The sequence below is a fragment of the Anopheles merus genome, chromosome 3R (genome assembly GCF_017562075.2).
Source record: "Anopheles merus strain MAF chromosome 3R, AmerM5.1, whole genome shotgun sequence".
In the NCBI taxonomy this organism is placed as follows: Eukaryota; Metazoa; Arthropoda; class Insecta; order Diptera; family Culicidae; genus Anopheles; species Anopheles merus.
In genome coordinates, this window is record NC_054084.1 from 35,431,530 (window position 1) to 35,454,740 (window position 23,211).

The window sequence follows — 23,211 nt, forward strand, 5'->3', positions numbered from 1 at the left end:
CTTTTTGGTGGCTCGTCTGAAGTACCGGGGCTAAGATGAAATGAATTGAACATCGATCCTACTCTCGTTCAATGTGAAATGGAGTGGGGCGCAAAAAGTATTCCGCATTTACTAAACGATTTGTGAGTGGATTCTCGGAAATCAGTTTCAATCTTAGACGAGTTTTTTTTCGCCCTTGGATAGAGATGGAGCTCGAAGTTATCCTGCTCGTGCTGGTTGGTTTGTGCTACAACAGAAAAGCAAACCCATCCCGGCAACGTTCCCAGGGCGAACAGCATACGAAAGCCGATGCAATCTTTCATTATTTTAATGTTATTTATATTTGCACAAACTTCAACAGGGTAACCGGTGAGGAAAAAGAAAAACGTTTGCCACACAAGTGTGCTTGCGTGGATGAGTACGGAGCGCTGTGTTGACTTATCACACACATATAGACCGCACTTGAACGCAAATGTGAATGCAATCATTCTGTTTCAACGCTCATGTGTCTAAGCATAAGGAGGACGTGCAGAATTTAATACAAACAGTAATATTCTGCTACTTCTAAGTGACTTTCTATGCGAAAACTTAAAGAAGTATATCATAATTACTACATTATTACAGAAAAATAACAACAAGCATGCTACACGAATTGCATAACTTTAGGCGTGAACATTTTCATGAGAGGTACGCCTATCCGCTAGTTAACTCATCTATCACATTTTTATCACATTTCTTACCACTGAGCAGTGACTAGCTCTTACTGGACGCCTTAAGATATGCAAAACACGTTTATATTCGTGGATATAAATAACATTACTCTTGATAGACGAGCTTAGCGCCTAAATATATGCAACTTGATGCTTTTAAATATATTCAACACTAATTCGGTATTTCTCGTAACAGCAAGAAGTCAGTTAGATGTAACTTAAACTAACTTCTTCACCAATATACCTTTCGCCACGAGTGATATAAAAATTCAAAATGAGAATATTATTCAATGGCCTGTCCTATCGTTAACCTTAGAACGACAAATCGAGGACACTGATGTTTATATTCCTATTGGAAAAATATTACATTCCCGGTTCCATTCCTTTATTTCGTGCAGCAAAACAGAGATTTAAAAGCCGTTCGTTTACGGCACCCATACCACCGTCTCGTAAAGAAACCATGAACTCTTTCACTGTCATTATTGGAATTGAATGTTGGATGATGTGTTTCAGAATGCCGCAGGGCATTTCGCCCGCGCTGCGGTGTGGAAACTGCTGTCGTCCCGGAAAAGAAGCTTCACCAAAACGGTGGACCTTTCTGGGTGAGATCGGTTGAAGAATGATGCACGAAAGGGCTACAAGCAGAGGCACAAGTGAGGGAAGATATATGAATATGGAAGTATAATGTACGATACCCAGCAGGTGAAAACCCAACCCCAAGGTTGGTTGTTTGGAGGAAGCACACATGTATTCGGTAAATGTGAGCTTCCAAGCATCTTTTACCACCTTCTACCAACGACACCAACACCATCATCATCATCTTCTTTGAGAAAAAACGAACCGAAGCAACCACAATAATCATAAGGACTGAAAACACAACACAACTGAAGGCACCCAACCGAACTGGTTATGCAAAAAGGAAAATGCGAGGAAAAAAGGATTTTTACGGGCTACATAATTTATGGTGCTTTGAAACCCTCCCATTTCTCCACACTCACTGCTACCGAGCGGCACCGCAAATGAAGCAAACCACAATCGTTTGCCGGTGAAGTTTTCATTCCCCCACAGCGATTGGCTGGCATAAATATCAAAATGACACTGAAAACTGCGAACCACGAAAACAATCCTTGACGTTGGAGCAAAAGTTTTACGCGAAACTTACAAACCCACCTTGCGTTCGTTTCCTTCTTCGGTGGATCTTAATTATTTAAATCCACCCGAGCTGGTTGGTAAATGCAAGATTATGCTAAATCTGTTTGCCCTCTATCTTCTGTTTCGAGCCAAGGCTAAGCTAGTAAGCTCACTTTTTCACCTTTTTTCCTCTTTAAACCCAATTACACCGGTACGTTTGCGTTCTTAGCTGCTGTTTTGCTATTACTAGCAGCCACGGTAGCAATAATGCAGTGCTATTAAGGGTTAATGGGACGGGAGTTTCGGTGTTAACTGACGCCCGAGAACGATGCTGTGCATTCGTGGAAAAACCTTGATCGCGTTGTGGAAGAATCCTTTTCTTTGGGGCGTTAGGGAGGGTGAAGATGTAACTCCCTTGGGTGTAACAGACCCGGAACCAGGTGGCAAATAAGTGTGTCGAGTTGATACAGCAGGTAGTGGGTGTAATGAGGCGTTAATGGGCAATGACACTTAGGATATTTCGAAATAACCTGAAAATAGCACACTCACCTCGTTAACTTTCATGTGTTGCTCTTTGTTGAGTTTCATTGATTTTATTTTCTCAGTTTTTTAAACATAATCTGTTAAATTTAACGTATTTATGTATATATCTAAGCACTAGTAAAACAAAAATAATAAATAAAAACATTGAAAATGTTGAATTTTACATTAAAATTGTGATTTGTCAATGTTACCCTTGGATAAACTACATATGATTAGCAAAAATAAACAACTCTTTTGCATAATTTACAATAATTTTTGCAAAAAAAATACAACAATTACCCAAATAAAATTCTATTCCTTACCAGAAACGGTCTTTCTGATCAGCTCGTACACGTGTACTTTTCAAAATCCTCCAGCTTCGTGGGCTTACTTCGTCGTTGGGCCACAACTAAAAAACGCCCTACGAACTCATCCCGATTATTTGTTGTTGTTCATTTCCTCTACCCGAAATCTACCTAACGAATGAACACGCCGGTACGGTAGTACCCGCCAGTAATCGGCGAGACTGCGCAGACTGCGAACCGACGCAACCCATCGAAATGAACTCGATTGTTTACATACCGTACCGACTTGGGCGGTCAGGCACGGCTGCAACATAGCACCCACCGGTCAGTCGTACGAGTGTGCTCCGGCTTACCGCACACGTACACGCGGGTGTGATCGAAATCGCCACCAAAGGGGCATAAGCGTGGTGCCACTTATGCGCGCAAGTGTTGTAGCGGAAAGTTCTGTGCGTGTCAGCAAAACATTCAAATCGGAAGCAACATTTGTACGCGTTACGGTTACACAAAGTGCACACATAAGCTAGAGGTCGTTTCGTGCATCAGCACGGAAGCTACAGCTGATAAGTCAGAGAGCCGTCCGAATATTTGCGGTACAACGCAAACGCAACATATTTCGCACACAAACTGATAACGAAACTGATTTCAAGGCAAAATTATCAACGGTCGCGTAAACCCGCCTCTACACGACCCCGAGCAGCTGCTCTCCAGTGTGTTGGCAAATCACTTGCTTTCGAATGAATTTGCTGTTAAATTTACAAAACCGTTCGATACCGCACAGCAATTAGTGGCCGCATAAATTATTCACTTGTCCGAGCAGAATCGCACCAACGTCGTTATTGGCGCGGCGTGTATCAACATATCACTACTCGCTTCCATGACGGGCGGTGTAGTATGAATATTGGTAAACTGAAGCGTGATACAGAGAGAAGCAGCGAACGCGTGATACCAGAACCATGACCAAGAGAAAGTCGGTGACCATGGTGACACTACGGTGGCTCTTTACCTTGGGCTGATTTTGCAAAAGGGGGGGGAAAAGCCTAGAACGACACCTAGTGAATCCTTAAAAGAATCATAGTAGGCTCATTCGGAACGACAGTATCGCAGGCAAAGTGTGTGTCCCAGTGAGTGAGGAAATAAAGAGCGTGCGATTTAATAATTACTTTTAATTATTTACCCTGTTAAAAAGTGAAATTAACGAACGAGCGCTACAGCATGGCAAGAAACAGCAAAAGCCGGCGAAATTAAAAAGTGCATCGATTCGCTTGGTTCGTGCGAATTCGAAACGTACACACTTGTTCGATGCATGTGTGTATGTGTGTGTGTGTGTGTGTGTGTGATGTGTTGAAGCAGCAATCCGTTTAAATCACGACCAAACATCAAACACGGAAAAACAAACCATAAAACACACACGCGCGCGATTCGAAAGGACTGCTCTTCCTATCGCTCTCTCTCTCTCTCTCTTGCGCGGGATAAAAACCTGGTGGTGTGGAAAATGAATTGGACCCGTAATCGAATCAATTATGTATAGAGTTGCATTGCTGCTTCCGGTGCTACAGCTGCTGCTACTGCAGCCAGCGTCCGTTGCACCTGCACTCGGTAAGTAAGTGGGAGCGATTTGGTGTGGTGTGGCGGGTGAAGGAGTTGGGAGGATAGAGGGAGCGCGACAACACAAACAAACAGCTAGCGGATGATCCGTATTTGCCCATATTACTATAACACCATGGCACTTTGGCATTACCTCTCCGGTTTTGTGGTTTTACTTCGGGCTGAATGCAAACAAAAAAAAAACGCAAAAAAGGCAAACAGACGGACACGTGGCACACACAGAAAAAGAGCCATAAAAAAGGCAAACACTCTACTGGCCACAGTACTGAGTGGAAAGATACGCGAAGGAAAATAATTAATTTGACATTCATTCGGTGCGCTGATGAACAATATTATTTATGGAGGAAGCGTATTGAGGGAAGGCGCACGCGTGTGGGAAATGCATCGTTTTGAATTGTAATTTAAATTGTAATTAAGGTGTCTGTGAAATGTATTTTTCATTGCAAAAAATCGTTACATCAAGCCCTAGTAATATTTTTAATGTGTTTCACTTGTTCTTTGCTATACAATTAATATCGCGTCGCAGATTTTTTCCCTCTAAACTATATCTTCCATATACTGTGTTTCATATTAGACTGTCACGTTTTGTGGCCTTTTTTCTCTGTAACACGGTTAAACATTCCCTCAGAAACACAAACATTTCAACCTGTTCCGTTTTGTTGGTACTCATCAACCCCCTTTTCTGAGTGCTGATTGTTGTACTTCACCGTAACGACTGGCATTATTAAAACCTCCCTTGTCGCATCCGTAACCGTGTAAGCTCTGTTTTATTTGAAGAAGCATTCAACCGATTTCAGTAGAAAAGAGAGAGAAAAATAAAGAGAGCGTAAGTTTTGCTGCAAATGGTTTGGTAGTGAGTTTGTACGCTGCTTGCCTTGCTTGCGAAACTAACTATCCCGAGAATCTGTTAATGATGAACTGATGTACTGACGTCCTCCAGAGAGCAATGTGCAAATGGTTCTGGGGAAGGTAGGCCATTTTTGTTCCCGAAATTAGAAGTGTTTCACTTTTTAATGCTAAAAATTTTCATTAAAAAATTCATGCATTCATGCAAAAGGCTTATGAATCAACATTTACAAGGAATCAGGACACTGTTTAAAACGAAACATAACATACACCAAATAACCTCTTCATTACTTTTAAGACCTGTAAAGCCTCCAAACACATAATATTTTGTATTGTAACATTGCATACTTTTGGGCGCTAAATTGTGCTCAGATCGAGGAAGGGCCCTTAGAAGAGGAAAAACTTCTTCATATTGTTTTACAACATTTTTAAATAGTCAAAACATTAAACTTCGTCGAAGTTGAAAGCAACTAAAATAATGCACTAAAATTGCATACTTTTAGGTGCTCTGTCTAGATCCCTTGAAATTATACAGTAATAATTCCTATCTGGGTTATCACTCGCTATTGATCTGCACAGAAAACGAAAGCCTTTCAACTGCATACAGAACCGTATCGGCTTAAGCAGACACATCGTAACACGAGCGTAATCATTTGTCGTGTCCTGTACGCCTTTTAAAGAGTCTCTCGCGATTACAAATGTTAAAACACTGTTACATCTGCAGGAGAAAAAGCTTTCTGTGTACTTCCTATCAGCCACTTCCCTCTTCTTATTCTTTCCCAACCCAAAAACTATCCCACGTGTGTTCGTTCGCTCTGATTATCTGAGTTCAACAGCGCACGGTTACAAACAACCGTAAACAAACTAACTCACACACGGCAACCTAAATGCACACGGTTAACAATGACAGCAACATTGCAGTAAACAGCTCCCTCTCTTCCTGACCCATTCGCACCCAGTGCGCTTCCACAGTGCACAGTTTACGAAATATTATTAAAGTGCCAAACCTCACTTCACCCAGCCCAACATCTCTATCCTCTCTGGGCCACCACGTCAAGCTCAACCTGCTGTCAATGTTTCGCCTAGGCCTGGGGTAAATGCAAATTTCGTAAAACTTTTCCTCCCGATCGTACAAGTGTACCTGGCTGGTTGGTGTGCGGCTCTTTGTGCTTTGCTCGGTTGCAGCTTGCACTTGCGCATGGGTTACGTAACGTCCTGAAGGGGGGAGGTGCCGCATTGGGTGGTCGGTGGCAAAAAAGGGGGAGATTGAAATTTCCTTGTACCGTGCGGCAGCAACACCGTAATACCCGCGATGGTGTGCCTAGTAGGCTGGTAAAGCAAGGCGACACAAATCGATTCGTACGATGGTGGCCCCGCACACCGCGAACCGTTCTCGCGCTAATTATACTTTTTAGTTTTAATTACATGTTTTATTGCAGTCATAATTAACATCATAAATGTCGGCGAGGCCCACGCGGCCTGTCATCGAACCGTTTCGTCCGACACCGTGGTTGTGCTTGCTGTGTGCCCTACCGAACGAACCGTCACCGTGTGCTCAGCAAACTGGTGGTCAAAATGGAACCGGTAAAGCTTTTGCACTGATTGTATGAGGTGCCCACAAGCGCCCGGGCCAAACTTTAACGCGAAACCTGCCCCGATTTTGTCTACCGTGTCTATGCCGTGCGAATGGTTGTAATTTTAACTAGCACGCGCTAACAACGCTGCTTGACTGTTGTAATGGAGCGGGGGTAGATTTGACGGGCGGAAAAGTGGTAATTTTCCGCCACTGGCCGGAAAATGCTCGTTATGCCCAAAACCAACGTGAACAGCTAGGCGCCTCCACCGGGCGCCTTTTTCTCCATGGCCCGGTAAAAAGGATGTGCGTGTGTCGCACACTGCGTCCGTGGACACCTGGGTTTGCTTTAATGTGTCACGCAGAAAGCGATTCTGAGCAAGAAATAAGGTGTAATTGTTCGGAGGCACCAAGCGAGATATTCCATTCACGGACGTGTTTCGCGGGCTGGGTGCTGATCCGTCTAGGCCTAGGCCGCACTAAATTTTCCGCTCGTTGGCAATTTATTTTCGGGGTGCTGTGGTCATAAATTTCCACTTCAATTAGCTTACACAGGGACGCTTGGCTGTGTTCTCCCTGTCCCCATTGTTCCTACACTTTGTTGCCCAACCTGCAATGTGGGGTGTTATGAAAACTGAGCCCCAAAGCGACAGAGCCAGCCCAAGGGTACCGGGTAGGGGTCGGGTAGTTTCGCACACTTTTCGCTTTACCCTGTGGGCAGATTTTCCAATTGTTTAGTGACTGGCATACATATGCGTGTTTGTGTGTGTATGTGAGTGTGAGCCACTTCCGGTGGTTTTCGTAGACCGGCACAGGGAAGAACAAGCGTATCGTGTTCTGGCTACACCATTTCACGCTTTTAATTTCCAGCACTTTTCTGTAATATTTAACGGTTGTCATGTAGTAGAATTATTGCTACTATTGCACGATTGCAATGGACAGTTGTAAAACTTTTACTGTTGTTACACAAAGAAGAAATTGTACATTGAGTTCGTCGTTTGATTGCATGGAACAAATGTTGAAAATGAGTTTTGACGTACAGTTTGCATACTTTTAGGCGTATCTCAAAAGTTTCCTTCTCCTTCTATAACGCCCTAATTTATGCAATTTTACGACAATTCTGCATTTTCATCGCTTATGGCATGTAAAATAAATATAACAGCATGATGCTGCTACATGCATTTCACAATAATTCCACAACTAACAAATCGTCCTTTCGTTCATATCATTGCGTTAACTTCACAAAGTGCCAGCGCACTTTACAGTTATCGCGCCAGCGATACAAACAGCGATAAAAATAAGCGCATTTTTGGTGGTTTCATTTTCTCGCATTTTTTGCCTGCTCCGGATCGCTTTTTTCCGCTTTCCCATCCTCCGTTTTCGCACATTTCCGCACGGTTACATTGTTAGTGCTCGCAGCTGTGACAATCATAGGAAGCCCGACAAAAACTGCTGCGCTCCCGGCGGCACTCATTTGCAGTCATACTAACACACACACACGCATGCATAAGTACAGAAGATTAAGCGGTATATGTTAATTTAAGTAAATTTATTATCGTACTTTTCACCACGGTTGCAAAGGAAAGCGCAAAAGGCACACAGTCTCACACTCACAAACAATGACGAAAAAGCGACGAACACACACGAACAGCAAGGGCCACGTTTGCAAGCCGGGCAGGCGTAACAAAGGCGTACACATTTGCCATGCTCTTCCCCGTTCCTGTGCGGTCAGGGTAATTATTTTTGTTATTCTAATTATAGTATTTTGCAAGTAGAAGCAATAAATAGGTACACCCTGTTGACTCAGACTCAGGCTTCCTTGTGGTTCGTACCGAGTTGTTGGGTTTTCCAATTCGTTCGTCTTTAGCCTAGCGGTGATTGCAAAACTGATAAGCGCAAGTGTGAACATGGTCAGTAAGTTGTACGTAATCGGGCAAGCGTCCCAATTAACACCTTGTGTGCAGGTCGGCCCCTTACGCAGCACGCTTTCTGATCGATCACGATACAAAATCTAATATTCTATTTTACCCTATAAAAGCATGCAAATGGTTTGCAAAACATTTGTCACTAGGTGTGGTACGTTCTTTGCTATTGCAAATTAATATTCAATTTGCTATTCAATGTGTTGTGGCTGTGCATGCATCGGCCAGAAAAGCAATTAACGAGTTTGTAATGCAAATCTAGCCGTGCTATTTTTACCTGCACCAAGCACTATGGTGCAGTGAATTTGGAAATTAGTTGACATTCGCATCACCAACTGTTCGATTGGTTTGGAAATTATTGATGCCTATGATGGAATGATTGCAACTCAACAAAGCACACGCAATCGTGGTACAACAGCTATTTGCTTTCGAGATTGATATTCTAGGGGGTAAACTATGTATGGGTATTTGTGATTTACATGCATTAATTGGCACATAGCATAGAGCGGTTAATCGATATGTTTGATTTCAACGTTGATTGAAATCAAAGCTGTAGCCATCGATGTTTATTCTAACATCAGAAACAAAGCTTGAGCTTGGGATGGAGCTTTTTTAAAATTTTATTCTTCCAGAGAGATAACGATAGTATCTAACAAAAATATACAATATATACTGAATTTATCAACTGTACCTCAGTTACATTGGAATGCTAATACCAACTAATCCCAGCTTAATCCGTTACTGAATAAAACGTATAATAATTTACATACCATTAGGCGCACGGTACGAGTGAATAAAACGAAAAGCCCCTGAATGCGATAAAATACTCGTACCATAGCTACACTCAAATGCCCTTAAATCTATAATACATTGTTTTTGCATAGCTTACAACCAAGTCACTAAACTATTTTGAAACCCACCAAATACCTGTTTGATTGGAACGCTGAAATACCTTAAAATCTATATTGTAACGTTATTTGCATACCTTTAAGTGCAATGTGAGAGCCAACAATGGGAAATATTCAAAGGGCCTCAAAAAAAGCCTGAAAACTGTACGGCTCAAGTACCTCTAATACTATATGTATCGTCTTGAATGGTTCAATCCATGAAATTAAAATAAAACGATAAATATCGACGCTAACGATTGTCTTTAACCACCTCCTTTCAGCCATTCAAACTTTCAGATTTTCTTCGACATTCCAGCCAAACAATTTATCCATATCCTTTCATTATATTTCGGCTCCACTCGGTACATATTTGCACAACCTAGTTGATGAATGGTAATGCCTTAAATCGTTCACCTTTTCAGCAGTAGCAGCAGCAGTTGAATGCAGCAGCACAGCACACGGAACTGCCCTCGGGTGAAAAGAAGACACACACCGTCGAAGGTCTCGCATCGTACCCAAAGATACTGCCATATTTCACCTCCCACCCCTTCCCAGCTACCGTGTTGGCAATCTTAAAATCAATGTCAGCATAAAAGATTCGGTAACATCCCCATCATCATCAGCATTAGCAGCAGCAGCAGCAGCAGCAACGGTCGCTGCTTCGAGGCTGGTTGCACGCTAGAGCTATTATCTTTGCACGATGGTGGTGTGTGTGTCACCTTTTGCAGAATAATTCACCTCATCCGGATAATGCTGTCAAGATCGTATCCCTGACAAGCGAAGCTTGTTGCATGCGGCCTGATAATGAGCCTGATTTTTCGGGATCCCTGATCCGGCCCGGTTCGCTACGATAAGCTCGGGCTATGGTGTGCTGTGGTGCTTGAAACCGTACCATACACGGTGCTTACGTTTGCATCAAGGCAGATATGCTTCGGTATAAAGGGAGAAAGTGCTGCTTCTTGCTCGCATATGTGAAAACGGACAGTTCTGTACCTTATCTTGTTACTGCACACGGTACGAGTCGAGACGGTTCGTGCTATCTTGCGGCCATACCACCAGGCATCAGGCAGCGGAACGAGAAAAGATTCACCCGTATGCATTAGCCGTCAGTTACTGCGCTCCATTTCACCTGTGTATCGCCGCATTCAAAGCGGTGCGAAGCGATCCATAGCACACAAAAACGGATAAACCACATTACCGTCCACTCTTAACCCCAGCGTACGTGAATTTTCTTCGCACCAAATGTGCCACGTTAATCCGAAAGCTGGTTGGATTGCAATAATTTAAAGTTTGAATTGAAATTGATACCCCACACCGTGCATCGTGCTTCTTACGGTGTTCCCCCACAATTTTGTGTCCGTATTCACACACGTTTCGCCTGCGCAACGATGTCTGCAACGATTACCGAAACTATCGGTTATCATTTTCTACCATGATCCACCCGCACAAGCAACGTCAATGAGGGGAGAGGGAAAACGGTAGGACGGTTTGTTGGTGAAGCAAAAGGACGGTGTGTGATGGTTGCAATATTGGTACAAAACTTCAGCAATAAGCCATTTCACTGCTGATTTTATACGCTTGTACACGAAAAAGAAACCTGTCGGTGGCATTTACGCTTTCTGCTGTCAGTGGCAAATACACGTTGGCCATCGTCGTTTTGCAATCGTACGGAATGGGGATGAAAAAAGAAAGGCAAGCGAGCGGAATTGTTGAAATGGGTTTTTATACATGTGTGTCTGTGTTTGATGATTTGTTTCATTCATTTGTTTGAGTTGGCAATGCTTTCTTTCTGTGCTTTTAAAACGCGTTTCAAGCGTTACATCACTTGGATTTAATCGATGCTGGTCTAATAACAAATGAGCATTAAACTACATTCGTTAAGGCAAATACAACATAATATTTCAGTTTTTTGTTTAACAAATTGCATACTTTAAGGCGTTTATTATTTTTTAAAGAGACTAAAGCCTAAAAGTACGCAATGTCTTTTTAGTCAGCTTCTCATCTGCAATGGCTATGTGTTCTCATTATTCAATAGTTCAACAGTTAAATAGCATTTTGAGAAAAATAAAATAACATAATGTTCCCTTAAATTATTTGTTCCCCTTTCTGATGCATGCTAAAATGAAAGCATACTGAAAAAAGAGCTAAAAATAGCTTCAACCCACCGGCTAAGGACATTAAAGAACGTTTAAATGCCTCCACAACGCATGGAGCTGGCAAACAAACCTGTCAAACGCATTGCTCCCACATCTTACTCGTTGTACGTTTGCGGGCACAACTTCACCGTCTATTCGCAGCGCTTCTCTTCCCATTTACAATTTCCGAACGCAATGTTCAACCATAATGATGAGTCTGCCACCAGGACATCGTCTGGCGTTACGATTCCGGTTAATGGACTTTGGACCACCGGCGGGGCTCGAACGTGTAGACCCGCGCTCGCTGTTGTGGCTTCATGCCGCTGCAGGGAGGGCCTGCTGTGACCACGAGCGAGTGTTAGGAGCATTCGGAAAATGCTGCTCCGTTCATTTCAAACTACCGGTATGCTAATTTCCCTCCCTCCCTCCAGTATTGCGTCCCAAGATCATTATCATTGCTTTTTTGTTTGGTTCTTCAGCACATGGTGTCCACTGTACGCGCTGAGCACCGTGTGCCCCTTGATGCGTGTCTGGTTAGCCGAATGTTAAAACTTTTCCCGACTTTACCCCCGGAGGGTAATGCCACTTTTAGACCATCGGAAAATAGATCGTATTCCGAAAAATTCCACCCCCGCGTACATTCGCTTCCCAGAACTTGCTGCACATAAGCCTCACCGCAGCGACTCAATCCCGACAGCGCGTTTTTTGTTGCTTCTCCGATGGGGAAGCATAATTTTATCGATATTAATTTGCACTAATTTCGGTTCCGTCTGGGAACCGTACTCTATTCAAGCTCCGACTGCTCCTGCTGTGCGTTGCCGATCGAACAAGACTGGTCGCCTCGGGCTAGCTAGCACACCCCGAACAGCCCTGCTGCATCCCGCCCGTCGGTAGTACGCTGAAGATGGAACCACTGTCTGTTTTGAACAGGTAGCCTCCGCAAACGTATGTCGACACTGACGTGAGCTGAGCAGGTTTGCTGTTGTTGCATAAATAATGTTGTCCGATGTGGCCCGCAAGGCATGTTCGTGAGATGGCAAGGGCGCATTGAAAACGATGCCGATACCGGGTTTCATCGGTGGGTGAGCGTTGAAAATGATCTAAGATTTTCTAAAACACTACAAACAAATGCACAACGGGGAGATACTTTAAGGTGGATGGCTAGTTGGAATCGATAAATGGAGGAGGTTATTGTATTCTAAAGTCTCGTACCTACCTCTATAAGTAAACTGATCTTGCTGGGCTAAACGGTTGATTGCTCGGTTTGCAATGAGAAAACGTTGATTTTGTCATGCAAATTGCATACATGATGGCGTTTTTATTCTGCAGTAGCGAAAATGTTCTAATTTACAGTCGAATTTGCTTGGATCAAAAAAGAATTTTGAAAGTTTACTTAGAATTAAGTTAGTTTGTCATATATTTAGCGTTGTTTTGATCATGTTGTAATAATCTTAACAAGTATGACCCAAGCAACTGTTTTGCGAAAACTTGTAAAGCTAAATGTAAGTAAAAGTTTCATCGTACGCAAGCACATGTTAGTTTACATCCCGAGCCAAACTTTTTAAATACACGCAAGGTAACTAGTTAAAAAGTAAAAGGAGACAAATGAATTAACCCAACCTGCTACCGTAGGCAATGGTTTCCTTTCTTCTTTCGATAAGCTTTATCCTGTGGTACGACCATTCAAAAAGTGTATCCTGCATCAAAACCATGCACCAACATTGCCGTGTCGCCAATGCTACAAACCAGCCGGATGAAAGCAATTCAAATAAACAGTCAGCATTAACTTTGTAGGGGCAAAGTTTCTGACTTCATTCTGCAGTCAAATGTAAATGAAGTGTGCAAACAACTACCTCCCTCCTTTCGTCCCACCGTTCAACGATCGCTTCCTCACACACCAACTTTGCCGTATGTTGTTGCATGGGCAGTCAACCACAATTAGTCTGGCCGGGAATGTTGTCTCCACTCATTTGCCCACGCGGCTCCCGCCAAAGTGCGCCACAGAAGCAACGGCAGCAGTCCGAAGCGGTTTCGTACCGAAATTAGCCTTCGCAACTTGCCCGCTCCGTTGAAAGTTTCCCCGATGGTGCCCGATCCGATGGCGATAGTTTTAATCGCAACTTTAACAACCATTTTAGCCAGAACCCGCCAGAACACACATATGGGATCGTCACTTTTTCGTTCTGGATCGTTACCGGCCATGGCAAGTTGCACTGCGCACTGCTGCTGCACGCTTATCGAATGTTCTGCATCGGGGCGTGCTATGTGGGAAAAACTTTTCACATTGAAAGTTCGGCTCCAAAACGTGGCGGAGACGATACTGGCGTTTTACTGGGGGCAAATCTTTAAACTTTTCGACTTTAAAATCACAAAGATTTAAAGATATTTTCTTTCTTTCTTTCAAGTTTTTTTTTCTTCTTATGTCTCCTACTCAACTTACAAGAATCACAGGTTTTCCAATTCAGTTTGGTTTTATAATAAAGTTCAATTTAGAAATAGAAATTACATATCACCTTATGATTAGTTGGATTAGTGGTACCAAGAATATCGTTTCGTAGAGTTTAAAGTGCCTAAAAGTATGCAATACAATGTTTCAATTCTAGTATTAAGTTCTTTTGTATTTTATTCTACATTGCATAACTTTAGGCGCCATATCGTTTCGTTTTATACCGTTGCCGTAAACCGGGAAGTATATTTCACCACAGTGAATGCAATATTCCCAAAAAAAAACCAAAGCTACCGAAATTGTGTGATGCATTATATATCGCCCACTGTTATCTTGATCGAACGTGTTGTATTTTACCAATTCGTAGCCTTTCGCCATGTTTTTAATTTACTATCCCTGCCTGTTAATCTCACCATTTCACGGATTGTAGAAGCTATCCCAAAAGGAACTCTTTCTCCTCCCAATGGGAGCTATCCTTGACTCTTGAAACCATCCTGTTAAATGTGCCTGAGATTTGTGCATTACCCTTCCTGCAGCGTCTTTCTCGTTCTTTCTTCACTATGTTGCTCTGTCTGGTTTCTCTTCCTTTCTATCTACCACCCAAAACCGAGGGAGTGAAGGCGCTGGTGCACTCTGGTGCGCCGTAAAAATGGGAAAATTTAAAACACCTCTCGCTAACACGGTACCCACATTTCGCATGCCGTATTATTTACAGCCGCCCATGAGTTATCGTTCCTGGTGCTAAGTCAGCCGGCCCGGTTCAATGCGGCCCGGGCCCACCAACTGAAGCGCAGCATCGTCGACCAGATAAGGGAACTGGATCAGGTGAGTGGGAAATTGGGCGGGCTCCCACGTTGGGTGGGGAAAGCTGTTCGCCCTTTAAATCATGCAGTATTTAAGTTGTGCTTTGTTCGGAGCTGCTTTACCTTAAATGTAGTAATACAATGGTATTGAAGTTTAATTTTTATTTTCTGTTATATTTACTACATTTGTGATTGTGGTTGTAAAACAATATTGCTTCATAATTTTCAACCATTCAACCAAAGCTCAATCGCACGAAAAATTATTCCCCGAAAATTGATACCTTTGCGCTCCCGGATAGGCAAACATTTTCAGTGCACTAAATGCCTGTAGATATTTATTATATTTTCATCACCATCCTAATTCAATCGCTGTCGGTGTGCATACGATGTGTAAGCGGATGGAAATCCAATATGCTGATTTCCTGTTAAAAATAGCTCACAGTTTAATTGCTCGCCGTCCACCGATCGGAAAACGCAAATGCACCAATCCCACCGCAAAAATCAATTGGCTCGTTGCGTCTTTTTTTGCGTTGCTGTTGCTGTTTTGCTTGGGTAAACTGAACCATTTCCTAATTTGTAACCAAACTAACCAAGCTCACGCTTCTGCCGCACATCCTCTCCTCTTTTACTTTCATCCTCTCGGGATCGTTTAAATCATACCCATGCCGCTTACCGGTTTGTAAATTTTCCGTAAAACGGCCCCAGTGTTTCACTCTTCCGCGCACACATTTGTCAACAATCCGCTTCGTGTCCCCGAGGATGGGTAATTTATTCTGCCCGCGAGTTCCATCATCAGCAATGGTTCACCGGGGTATTTACGCGGCCACCCACAAACGAGCTGGGAGGCCCATTTTTTTAAGTTAAGGGTTCGGTTCTGTTTTGAGTTATATTTTCCCTATCATTGGCTACCTTTATCTCCGTTTCCCTTGAGGACAGGTGGGGCAGTTAGTTTGTGTGTGTGTGGGTCCGCTATCTCTGTATTTAACCAAAACGCAGCACGCAAATTTATCGCGGCATTTCGGCAAATTGGAAGTTTTGGGCCGCAACTGCCTAATTTTCGGTGAGTGGTTGGGAACACGCTTTTTTTGCGTGTTACCTATAAAATATGCAAAAATTGATTATCCCACCGTTTACGTGAGGATGAGCAACGATGCGTTTCGGTTACGTGAGCTCTATGTTTTTTGTTCATTTCTCTTCCCTTCTTTTCTACGTTGTAGTTATTCTAGTGTAAATTTAAACCCCATTTCATGCCGAAGTCCCCCCCATAGTCGTTCACACAAGATTTTTCCCTGTTTTCATACCCTTTTTTTCTTACCTTTCCATCCCGCACGGTTTGCACCGACAGGAAATTGCACCGAACCGGCCAGCGGACAGCGTGTTTCTCACGCACGAGCTGTTCCCCGAGCAGGACGGGGCATGGGCGATTACACCGATCCTTGGCCACATCCGGGCGGCCATGCTGAAGTCGACGCACCAGACCGCCCGCTGGCTGATCGTGTGCGAGGAGCAGAGCCACGTCAACGTGAGTCTATTAGCGCACCATTTGGCCAACGAGGATTACCGGGAGGTAAGTGAGCGGTCGCGGTGTAAGGGGAAAAAGGGGTGTAAACACCCTTTCGTTCCGGTGCGGGAGTTGGGGATTCACGCAGAGCGTCTATGGATTGAAAAGTGGGTGGTAGCGTACATTTTAATAATTTTACTCTTTGCTTCGGCAGAATATTATCAAACGAGCTCTAGTAGCCTCATTTCGAGCGCCTAAATGTACGCAAACAAAGGATTTTATTGCTTTTTTGTTGTTTTCTTAAGCCATCAAATAAGTGTTTAAGCCATGTCAAACGGTATTTTTCATGCATTTAAGCGTACCTGTTGGAAGACTTACGCGTGAAGTGTACCTGTGTAGCACCAAAATGTATGCTGAGGAGTTTTTTTTTATTATTTTTATTCATTTATTCAATAGTTTTTGTTTAGAGGCCTTCAAAATCGAAAAAAACAAACGCTATAAAATTAATTGGAAAACAATGTAACATACGTCTTTATATACCTCTTGGAGTGGGAAGTTTACATGTGAAGTGCATCAGTATAATTGTAGAAATGTTTTCAAAATGCGGTTTTGTAGCGTATTCTGTTGTCTTCTTTTCGTAATTGATGATTTTTCATCATACGTTGCATAACTTTAGGCGTACCACGTGGAAGGCCTAGTGAACTACCTATCTATGGCGCCTAGATGTATGCTAAAATTTTGTGTTTTTGTTGGATATGCTGGATAAAACAACTATCGTTTCTGAGATATGACCAACGACTTGCAGAAACAGAAAACTGAACTGAATATTATTTTGCATACCTTTAGGCGCATCGCTTGAAGAGCTTACGCCCTTCTACACACTTTTCAATCCACGCAGATGAAAAATCCCGTAATGGTGTCCAAACACCCGTCACCGGAACGGAAGGATTCTCGACTCGAGAAAAGAGAGAGAGACAGAGATCTCACGTCGCTTTCATCATTCTGCCGCACGAAGCCACACGTCGGCACGTGTTGACTCATACAACTCTACTAACTTTTCTTTCTTCTTCATCTCTTCCTCCTACCTTCTCGATGCTCCGCAGAAGCTCTTCCTCGGCTACCCACTGTACGACCGAGAAGCAACCATAATTCATCATTTCGCATTTTTCAAAAACCCCACCAGCTTCCTCTACCCTTACCTGCGGGCGGGCATTGCGCTCACCGTCCCACTGGTCGATCACCTGGTGCAGCTGCTCTCCGACACAGGCACACCCCGCCCACCACTGTCCGATTTCTTCATCGATGCAGCGCACGAGTTCGCCCTGCTTGTCTGGCAGCGCGGCGAGGGAGTTCCGCTGCAGCCACGCCGCTACCTTTGCGCCAAAGCGCTTCCGAGCTGTGCGATTCATGGTGCCGCATCGCCGGACCACGGCACTTCCGGCACAGGGCGGGATTCGCCGGACCGGCATGATGATAGTACCGGCTGTGTGAGTATTAGCGTTACGCTTAGTTAGCCTTACCCGGGGCCTTGGTTTCTGTTACGCGCCTAATTTAGCTTATTTTATATGTCACAACCGAACAAGGCGGAAGCCCCGGTCGGACGTGCGATGGGGAAACCCCCATCGGACCACCGTGTGTAGTGTGTCCTTTCGAGCGTGATATTTGTATAATGGAGGTTAATTTTTTGTACCACCGGCACCTAATCCGACCAAAGGTGGACGGGCGACATGCCTGCCGACAGACGATGGTACACGATAATCCGACAAAGCTTTCGGAAATGGACCTTGCCCTCTGTGGGATGGCAATTTAGTAGGGAGCAATGGGATCAGTAGATGGTTGGGCTGTGCTGAAACTTTCTAGCAAAATTGTTAATCCGTTTTTTCCTCTGCATTTATCTTTTTGTGTAGGGTAGGGTAGAGGGTAAAGCAAACAAATACAAACCATTTGTGTAGAAAATAAAAACAATATGTTAATACTTTATTTTATATTTTAAGGGATATTTCAATTCTTTTTCATTTACTACATTTTTAAGAAGAGTTATAATAGGTAATCATACAATTAATATTGTTATTACTTGTTGTTGCCTACTTTTAGGCGCTTTTCATCGAATTCGCTTAATCGTTAGCTATTAAAGGATTTAATGCATGAAATGCTTTTCTTTTATGACTTAAATTGTTTTGGTGCATTTGTTTCCTTTAAATTGCTTAATAATAGCTCAAAGAACTTGGATCATGGGTTTATTGAGCCTGTTGCGTTGAGCAACACTCTTTACAGCCGTTAGTCCACTTAAAAAGTGTAAAAAAAAGTTATTTTTGGATGAATTTTTGCGTTTTGCTTACATTTGGGCGCATTTTCAAATTATCAGCTCATACGTCATATTTAATGAATTATTTTGTATTAACTTTTAAACATAAACGATTCCTCATGCAGACAGACGATCCCACTGAGGTCGATCAGATCATGTTTGCCGTTAAAACGTGCAGCAAATATCACAAGGATCGTGTGCCGGCCCTGAAACAGACCTGGACCAGGTACGTGCAGCACCTGCGGTACTTCAGCGACGTCGACGGTAAGTGTGTTTCTCCCCTGAGTTACATATACCATCTCATCATCGCCAGCGAAATGAAGCATTTAAAGCATTTCCATTCCCGCAGACCCAACGATACCCACGATTGCCACGTCCGTGCCGAACTCGAGCGCCGGCCACTGTGCGAAGACGCTGGAAATTTTACAACTAATCGGCGATGAGCTGCGGTACAACGGCAGCCTGCAGGCGATCCGCTGGGTTATGCTGGTGGATGACGATACGATCCTGAGGTATGATTTAGCACACCGGCAGCAGTAGGCAACTTTAGATGTGTTTATGCATATATGCAAATGTAATTAGAAGGGCGCGCGGGACCGGGTGAGCTTGCCGTATAAATCCGTCTGTCGGAAGTACGGTACGGATTGATTTACGAATGCGATGATGAATGGAAGGGAATGAAGGTTTTGTGCCAATTAGCATTGAGTGAGGTAAAGCAGGGCAATTACAAAGCAGTACCAATCCGGTCGACGGGCGATCGTTCTTCGGGCACAATTGAATAACAAATCGCATCGAATTAAACCTTAAACAACAAGTGGAACTTTACCATATCGAGCTACCGCCCGAAACCCTGCCCCTGTCCCAAGAGGTCAATTTATGAAACCATAATTCCTGAAATAGCGCACCAAATCCTGGGCGCGCGTCCGTTTCGCGTCCAGCACGCGCCCACGTGGTAGAGTGCACAGTCAATCCTTTATCAAAAACCCCTTTAAGGCATCAGTAAATTTCGCCCCTCAGCTTCCTCTTTCCTTCTAAAGGGGTAGGGAGTTAGCTCCCATAAAATTCCGGAACCGAGACCCGGGTACCAATGCGGCACTCATGAAATATTCAACGCGCAATACTCAAACTGACACCTATACCACACATTTTCGGTCCGGGCCCGCCGGCCGGTCGGCTGCACGTTTCCGGCGATAATTTTTTGACCTATTGTAGGTTGATTTGTGAAGGAGTGTGAGGAGGGGCAGAATTGTCCATTGCTTGCTTGCCACCCACTTTGAGCCCTCCAGGGGCAGGTTCGGGAGGATGCGGTAAGATGGCAGTTTTGATGTATGGAACCGGCAGTGCGCGATCGCCGGACGTGGTTTGGGGGTGTTTTTTACCGTTCATGTGGCGGTGTGAGTGGCCGGAGGGGCACGAAAACTGGAACCACGGGAGTTTGTAAACGACTGTGAGTGTATTTTTATATTTAAATAACAAAGAAGGAATTTAAATCATGTTTTTACAATTTGAAGTATATCTTGAATTTTATTCAATTTATACATTTTCTTAACTTTTGTGGACATTTTTTTTACACTTAAATAGTCAACATATTTTATCAACAATTCAAGAATAATAAGAAAAATATCCAACACTCTTGCTCTCTCTCTCTCTTTATTTGGTAAATTTATGCTGTACGGTCAATAAAAAGGCAAATTGGCAAGAAGTACCCAAGTGCTTTTCATCATCATCATCAACGCTTAACGCCTCGAATCGCAGACCTTTAATGCCATTCTCCCGAGAGACACTTTATGACCTCCCCACCCCCAACACACACACACACACACACACACGCACGCATTTAAGTGTTGGTTCGTTTTAATGCGCGAAATTTGTCGTGCGTAGCCAAAACGTGCTGCTGCTACTTCTACTGCGACCCAACCCCGATGCGGAACCATAAATCCAACGACCGAATCCTGCGACCCTTGCTGTGTACTTACGGTTTTTTTTTTTGCTTCCTTTTTTCCTCCCCCCTCCTCAACAGCACCTCGGCACTGGCCCGCTTTCTAAGCTGCTACGACCCGGGGCGTGATTTGTACCTGGGCGAACGGTACGGCTACCATCTGCTGGGTGCGGACGGCGGTGGCTACAATTATGTGACGGGCGGTGGCGGTATAGTGCTGAGCGTTGCCATCCTGGACGCACTGCAGCGTACGTGCGAATGTCCGTCGGCCTCATCGCCGGACGATATGATACTGGCCGCCTGTCTGCAGCGGCTCGGCATCCGCCCAATCCATTCGCCGCTGTTCCATCAGGCCCGGCCGTCCGACTATGCGCCCGAGCTGCTCGACCGACGCGGGACGGTTTCGTTCCACAAGCACTGGCAGATCGACCCGCAGCAAGTGTACAACAGGTGGTTCCGGCAGCAGGACGAGCATTATTTCGCCCGTCAGTCCTGTCCACCACGGCACGGGGACGGTGGCACGATTTGCAAACACTCAACCGAGCCGGTGCGTACGGCAGAGCTTCTGCGACCTTCTGCGCTGGGATCCATCGCAGCCGGCAGCGCGAACGGTAGCGTACGCGAGCACGCAAGGATAGGGCCCTCGAACGAGGACGAACATAGACGGCCGCCATCGCAGAATGATGACCGTCATCAGCAGCAGCAGCAGCAGCAGCCGGCCAGCAGCGGTCAGCCCAAGGAGCCGGGACGATCGTGGTTGGGCATGACCGCTTCAACCACACCGGAAAGGGAAGTAGCAGTGACAGGAGCAGCAGCAGCAGCAGCAGCATCATCGCCACCGACAGTACCGTCGGCGGAACAACATATCACGCGCAAACATTTGTGCGCAAGTAATGAGCTTCAATCAAACGGCGAGCTTCTGGTGGGACGGCAAAACCTGCAGGAGTCGGCCAACTTAATCAAACACACGGATCTGTAAGTGTGGGAGAGATGAAAGGAGAAGGGGATAAAGGTCACGTGTGTGCTGCTATTAAGGCATACGTTCCGGTCTTTCGTCTGAAGGGAACTAAAAGGTCTGGGTGTGTGTGTGTACACGTCCACACTGTGTACGTAAATTGCTTATACGGTAGAATAAAGATTATCGCGATTAAGTACTCTGTAATGCTGCCTTATTTTTAACCCATCTACTTTAAGAGGTAAGACACACATTATTGCTCGCATCAGTGACAGCCACGCTATTCTTCCACCTGAAGGACATTTACATTATGCAGATGACCTAAATATATATATATATATATATATATATATATATATATATATATATATATATATATATATATATATATATATATATATATATATATATCTAAATATCTGTAATAGTAGCGACTGGCTCCGGCTTCAAGAGGTCATGAATTCCGTTTCTCTGTGATGTTCTTGCAGCCAGTTAAGCCTTTGCCCAGAGAAATGCTCAGTTGTGTCCTTTTGTCGTAGCCGCCATCCTATCCATTACGAGTGCTGGCAGTGGAATGGACTGGCGGTCGAGCTCTTCAAGATGGGGCCAGAGAGGCTTACCGTCGAAATGCATCAGCTGATCGTAAAAGTTTGGGAGCAGGAGGAACTACCGGAGGATTGGAAGCTGGGTGTTATACACCCAGTTTACAAAAAGGGCAACAGGCTGGATTGCTCGAATTTTCGAGCTATCACAGTCTGCAATGCCGCCTACAAGATCCTGTCCCAGATCCTGTTCTGCAGACTTGCGCCCCTTGCTACAGATTTCGTCGACAGTTACCAAGCTGGATTTGTTGGAGGCAAAGCCACTAACCAACTTTTCACTCTACGGCAGATCCTCCAGAAGTGCCGAGAGCGTCAGATCCCAACGCACCACCTGTGCATCGACTTCAAGGCGACCTACGATACCATAGACCGGAAGGAGGTATGGAGCATCATGCAGCGGTACCACTTCCCTGGAAAGTTGATCCGGCTGTTAGAGGCCTCCATGAACGGGGTGCAGTGCAAGGTGAGAGTCTCGAACTTGACGTCGGAATCGTTAGAATCTCACAGGGGTCTGAGACAAGGTGACGGACTCTCCTGCCTGCTCTTCAACATCGCTCTGGAAGGTGACATTCGAAGCGCGGGGCTAGACAACGACATCCATGGCACGATCCTCTACCGGTCTCTCCAATTTTTTGACTTCGCGGATGACATCGACATCATCGGCAGGACAACAGCGAAGGTGTGTGAATGTACAGACGTAGTAGTGTAGTTGACGGCGACAGTCTCGAGGTGGTAAAGGAGTTTTGCTATCTCGGGACGGTCGTTACTTCGGACAATGACATCAGCAGCGAAATCCGGAGACGCATTGTGCAGGGAAATCATTCATACTATGGGCTTCACCGACTGCTGAGTTCCAGAAGACTTCAAGCCAGCACGAAATGTGAGATATATCGCACATTGATTCGCCCGGTGGTCCTCTACGGACACGAGTCCTGGACGAGTCCATTCGAGCGGAGGATGCAAACGCTCCGGGGGTGTTTAAGCGACGCACCTTCTTTTCCATCTTTGGCGGTGTGTTCGACCCTAGAGCGTGGAGGAGAAGTTT

General features: G+C 44.5%; 1 protein-coding gene across 1 annotated transcript; it reads left to right on the plus strand.

Annotated features, from left to right (window-relative positions):
- The first annotated feature begins 2,961 nt into the window (after window positions 1–2,961).
- LOC121595228 (beta-1,3-glucosyltransferase) lies at window positions 2,962–21,771 on the plus strand. Its single transcript, XM_041919004.1, has 8 exons — window positions 2,962–3,756; window positions 3,834–4,243; window positions 14,777–14,886; window positions 16,210–16,431; window positions 17,469–17,852; window positions 18,796–18,934; window positions 19,020–19,182; window positions 20,691–21,771. The coding sequence occupies exons 2-8, from the start codon at window positions 4,168–4,170 to the stop codon at window positions 21,586–21,588; spliced, it is 1,992 nt and encodes a 663-aa protein (XP_041774938.1). The 5' UTR covers window positions 2,962–3,756; window positions 3,834–4,167; the 3' UTR covers window positions 21,589–21,771.
- The last annotated feature ends 1,440 nt before the right edge of the window (window positions 21,772–23,211 follow it).

What these genes read in the sequence shown, in the direction of transcription:
- LOC121595228 (XM_041919004.1), top strand. Translation starts at nt 4,168, where the DNA reads ATGTATAGAGTTGCATTGCTGCTTCCGGTGCTACAGCTGCTGCTACTG. An exon ending in AGATAAGGGAACTGGATCAG is followed by an intron (nt 14,887 to 16,209) that starts GTGAGTGGGAAA and finishes TTGCACCGACAG; the next exon opens with GAAATTGCACCGAACCGGCC. An exon ending in ATGATGATAGTACCGGCTGT is followed by an intron (nt 17,853 to 18,795) that starts GTGAGTATTAGC and finishes TTCCTCATGCAG; the next exon opens with ACAGACGATCCCACTGAGGT.